The sequence below is a fragment of the Psammomys obesus genome, unplaced genomic scaffold (assembly GCF_907164565.1).
Source record: "Psammomys obesus unplaced genomic scaffold, mPsaObe1.curated_primary_1811, whole genome shotgun sequence".
NCBI classification, from domain to species: Eukaryota; Metazoa; Chordata; class Mammalia; order Rodentia; family Muridae; genus Psammomys; species Psammomys obesus.
Genome location: NW_026591086.1, coordinates 37,713,570 through 37,718,013, shown reverse-complemented (window position 1 = coordinate 37,718,013; position 4,444 = coordinate 37,713,570). Strand labels below are relative to the sequence as shown.

Genomic DNA, 4,444 nt, shown 5'->3' with positions numbered 1-4,444 from the left:
AGAACCACTGATATATCTCTCCCACCCACCCCATCACTGTCACTTTTTAAATTTATCTTGAGACAGGATCCCATTAAATGGCCCAGGCTTGCATAGCACTCATAATCTTTTGCCTCCCAAGTACCTGAAATTAAGGGCAGGTGAGAGTGACCTGGCTCATTTAAGTTCATATAGCTTTACTATTTCTAAAATTAAAACAGACACCTCCAAATATTTTATTCATCTATTTATCTTCTCGTAGGATCCTCTTTTGAACATTTAGACAGATAGGGAAAATGATATATCCAGTAACCATTTGAGGTACTTGAGACAAACAGAAAATTAGAATGAAGAAAAGAGCAAAGAGTGTTAACTATACAGTTTGATGGAATGGCTGCAACGGTCATTCTTGTCAACTTGACACACCTGACAAAAGGGGTCAGCTAAGGAATCTCTTCCATCTTCTTGGGCCAAGGGCATTTCTCTGGGGCATTTTCTTCATTGCTGTTGGTGTAGGAGGGTCTATTTCCATTGTGGGTCATACCATCACCAGGCAGAGGTGGCCAGGATATATAAGAAATGTAGCTGAACAGAAGCAAGAAAACAAGCTAGTAGCCAGCACTATTCCATTGTTATCCTTCAGTCTCTGCTTCCATGGTGCAGCTTGAGTTCTTGGCCTGCCTTCCCTCAGTGTGGGCTGTGACAGAGATATACGAGACGAAGTGCTTTCTTCCCCGCAAGTTCCTTTGGGTCATGGTGCTGATTACAGCAACAGAAAGCACAGTAACCAGAGAGTCTTCAACACGTTAGAATTTGAGGTTTCTGGAGCCAGAGCATGAAGAGTAAAATGAGGTTGCATATTTGTAGTTTACATTAAACAGGATGACAATGTCTTACTTTGACAATGTATATCATTTCTAGACTTCCAAAGAAATTCAGAACCTCTAAGCTTACGATGCACAACAAATAGGCACATATATTAAATACATTAAAACCTTGATTCATTGTAAAGTATTGTTTAATAGCCTCAGCATTAATAATAAACAGGTGAGTGCTCTTAGTGGATAGGAATTAACATATACATCTTAACTGCATATATTTTCAGAAGCTGGGGTTGAAATCAGATAAAGTTAACATTTTAACATCTTCGGTGGAAAACATCATTATAACACAATTATTTGCTTTGCTGTTCTTTGGGGAAGATCATGCAGGGCATAATTTCATTTTTGAAGGGATTTGGGAGATCATAAACATCAATGGCTCTGGATTATAGAGTCTTTGGCTATAAAATGTGCATGTGAAAGAAATTACGGCCTATGAGGATGGATAGAAAGCTCTGTAACACTGGGTCTCACATTTGCTTTCTAGAAAAACAAACTCACCAGCTCATGTTTTGTTTTAAACAATTTGATTCTCATAAAGGTGGGCTGAAGAACATACAGCTGTTGACCCCTCAGGTGGTGTAGCACAGCTGCTTTCCCGTAAGAATAATTAGCAAACCTGAAGTCGACGCAAGCTGATCTTCCCCAAGTGATTTCCTCAACCTCTTAGACAGCCTTCAGATTCACTGTCTTTTCCTTCTCTGCACAGTTCAACACCATCTTTTGTTTTGATGTTGTAACTCATTTCAGTGGTCCACAGGCTTCATTTACTCAGCCGAAGGATGCCACCTGTGAAGAATTCAACACCCTAGGAAGCTGTCCAAGGGCGAAGTCTGGACACGCAGCCTGCCAACCACGTAACATCACTTTAAAGCAGAGAGTGCTTTCTTACTCATCTTTTCGTGTGGTCCCCGCAACTACTGTGCGCTCATTCTTACTCGCCTTTCAATTAAAGAAGATAACTCTAGACTGGAGTTCCAGTTGTGCCTCGTATTCATTCTGGGTGCATAGGGAACTGACTTAATTTTACTGTTTTTCGGAGGCCGTACCTTGCATGTAACCCAGATGACTTGGAACTGACGAAGGCTTCTGTCAACCTCAATCTTGACATCTCTCAACTTCTTGAGGGCTGGGATCACAGATGTACACCACTACCTGTGGACAAAACTTTACAATATCTGTATAAGCTAGTGAGCTCACCCATAAAACAGGAACAAGGTGTCTTCATGAGCTAGAGGACATATGCAAAGTGCCTTTTACAATGCAGACAGACTGTAGATACAAAATAGCACCTGACGATAATTATATTATCTGAACAGAATTCTTACAGCCACAGTATTATAAATTTCACGTTCAGATGCTACAGTACTGTTGAAAGTCACAATTAGGGTCTATTAAAATATTTTCTTTTGCTCTTTGCTGCCAGACCTCCGCCATCATGGGTCGCATGCACGCTCCTGGGAAGGGCCTGTCCCAGTCGGCGCTGCCCTACCGCTGTAGCATCCCCACGTGGCTAAAGTTGACGTCTGACAATGTGAAGGAACAGATTTACAAACTGGCCAAGAAAGGCCTGACTCCCTCCCAGAGAGGTGTGATCCTGAGGGACTCCCATGGTGTGGCACAGGTCCTTTTTGTGACTGGTAATAAAATCTTGAGAATCCTTAAGTCCAAAAGCCTTGCCCCTGACCTCCCTGAGGATCTCTACCATTTGATTAAGAAAGCCGTTGCTATCCAAAAGCATATTGAGAGAAACAGTAAGGATAAGGATGCTAAATTCCGCTTGATTCTGATAGAGAGCAGAATTCACCGGTTGGCTCGTTACTATAAGACTAAACGGGTCCTCCCACCCAATTGGAAATACGAGTCATCCACAGCCTCTGCTCTAGTGGCATAAATTCTCTTATATACACCAGCAATAAAATCGCTTTGAATAAATTAAAAAAAAATATTTTCTTCTATCGTATTTTTCCTTAGTAAGATGTTGGTCCATAATTTGGGTGAGTCGATAGCATTGGTGTTACTGAGTAGTCTCCAATATCAGCCATTTCCCCCAAAACAATCCATAAAGCCCTTCCAGAATTTATTTTACAAAAGGAGACTACCCCCTCCACCCCAGTGTACCTGTTTCCAGCAGTCTGCTCTGCACTCTGGCCAGTGAACGCACTGCAGCTGCCACACCACACGGCTGCTGATTTCAGCCCCTAACACTTTCCCATCAGAACCTATGCTGAGAATGCACAGACTCTTTTCTTTGGCTCGTCCCAGAGACATTTGATTTTCCTCTAGGTTTATCTTGGATTACCATTGCCAAAGTAGTCCTGCTTTTCCAGGTTAATAAGCCGTTTACAGACAACTTTGTCTAATACGAGCACTCTGGCAGCCTCCTAATTTGCTGGTTCTTTGTCATGAGCTATGGCAATTGGCAACGCACTTTATTCTAAACTGTCAGTGATGGCCTTGTAGAGAACATTTGCTGACATAACCCAGTCCTTTCAGCCTGACCGAGGTCAGATGTGGAGAGCACTTTGATCTTGTCCCTGAGAGACACGTGGTCTCTGTGTTGAATGTCACCATTGGACTATTTCACAAGCTGTTGCACGCAGGTCGACAGGACAGGAGAGCCAGGCAGAACTTAAAATCTTAAGTGAACAGAAGTACCCAACCACCACAGCCTCCAATGCCTGGCAGCCATGGTGCTGGCCGGGTACTTAGGTACGCTTACAATTGCCTGTGCCAAAAGAAAGTTGTAACCCTGGCTCAGAATCCATGTTCAGTCAGAGCTCAGGGAGGACAGGAAAGAAACACAGCAACTGAAATACTGTCCTCTACGGAAGCTGTTCCTCTTGGACCACCTGCCAGAAGAGCAGTCGGCAGAGTATTCCAGGCGTCAGTTACTATAGCCAGAGATGACCCAGCTACTATTCCATTCTAGATATTTCATCTCATAAAGACAAGTAAAAGCTCATAGGCTGAAAGCCAAGTCTTTTAATAAAAACACCAACCAACTTGCACAGGAAATATGCAGTTTACTTTTGGTATAACCGCTGCAATCAATTGTAAAAATTTTTGAATTTCAGTATGTTTTTTTGTTTTTTGTTCTTTTTTTTTAAGAGATGTGGAGAAATGGGAATGTAGCTTACTTGCCTGGCATGCCTGATACCCTCATATTAACCTGCCAATCACTTTATAATACTTCTATTTTTAACTCATTCATTTGGTTCAAAACATCCTTATGGTACCTCTGGAAATAAATCATTAAATGAATTATTGAGTATCTTGAATCCTTTTGTACTTTCAAAAAATGATGTGTATATTAAGCAAATTGACAAATACCCTGTTTGTACCCACTTAAAAAAGGCTTTGATATGTTGATAATGATAAGGAAAGACCTGTTACAATCTTTTGATAAAATGCCGGTACGGTGAAAGGCAAAATTCAACAAATGATTACATTTAAAATGGGATTAAGAATAAAGTCATAGTACCTGATACAGTTTAGCTAATTTGTTTAGTAATAGTTTCTTTTTGAGAAATGTGTTCTTAACTCTCAAGTTGACTTTGCCACTTTATATGTCTCAGACTCAC

At 41.2% G+C, this 4,444-nt stretch overlaps 1 protein-coding gene and 1 long non-coding RNA gene across 3 annotated transcripts; one reads left to right on the top strand and one right to left on the bottom strand.

The window, feature by feature from the left end:
- Nucleotides 1-209: 209 nt before the first annotated feature.
- LOC129678672 (uncharacterized) lies at nt 210-3,300 on the bottom strand. Of its 2 annotated transcripts, XR_008720433.1 has the most exons (4): nt 2,982-3,300; nt 1,910-2,027; nt 1,362-1,649; nt 210-801 (listed from the first exon to the last, which is right to left on the bottom strand). It is a non-coding gene; the product is annotated as an uncharacterized LOC129678672 (long non-coding RNA). The 2 variants fall into 2 exon arrangements; XR_008720432.1 differs by having other exon boundaries at nt 210-1,649; nt 2,982-3,297.
- On the top strand, nt 2,094-2,800 carry LOC129678671 (40S ribosomal protein S13-like). The gene has a single exon (XM_055609540.1). It carries the CDS (start codon nt 2,299-2,301, stop codon nt 2,752-2,754), a length of 456 nt encoding a protein of 151 aa, XP_055465515.1. The 5' UTR covers nt 2,094-2,298; the 3' UTR covers nt 2,755-2,800.
- Nucleotides 3,301-4,444: the final 1,144 nt, after the last annotated feature.

What these genes read in the sequence shown, in the direction of transcription:
- LOC129678671 (XM_055609540.1), top strand. Translation starts at nt 2,299, where the DNA reads ATGGGTCGCATGCACGCTCCTGGGAAGGGCCTGTCCCAGTCGGCGCTG.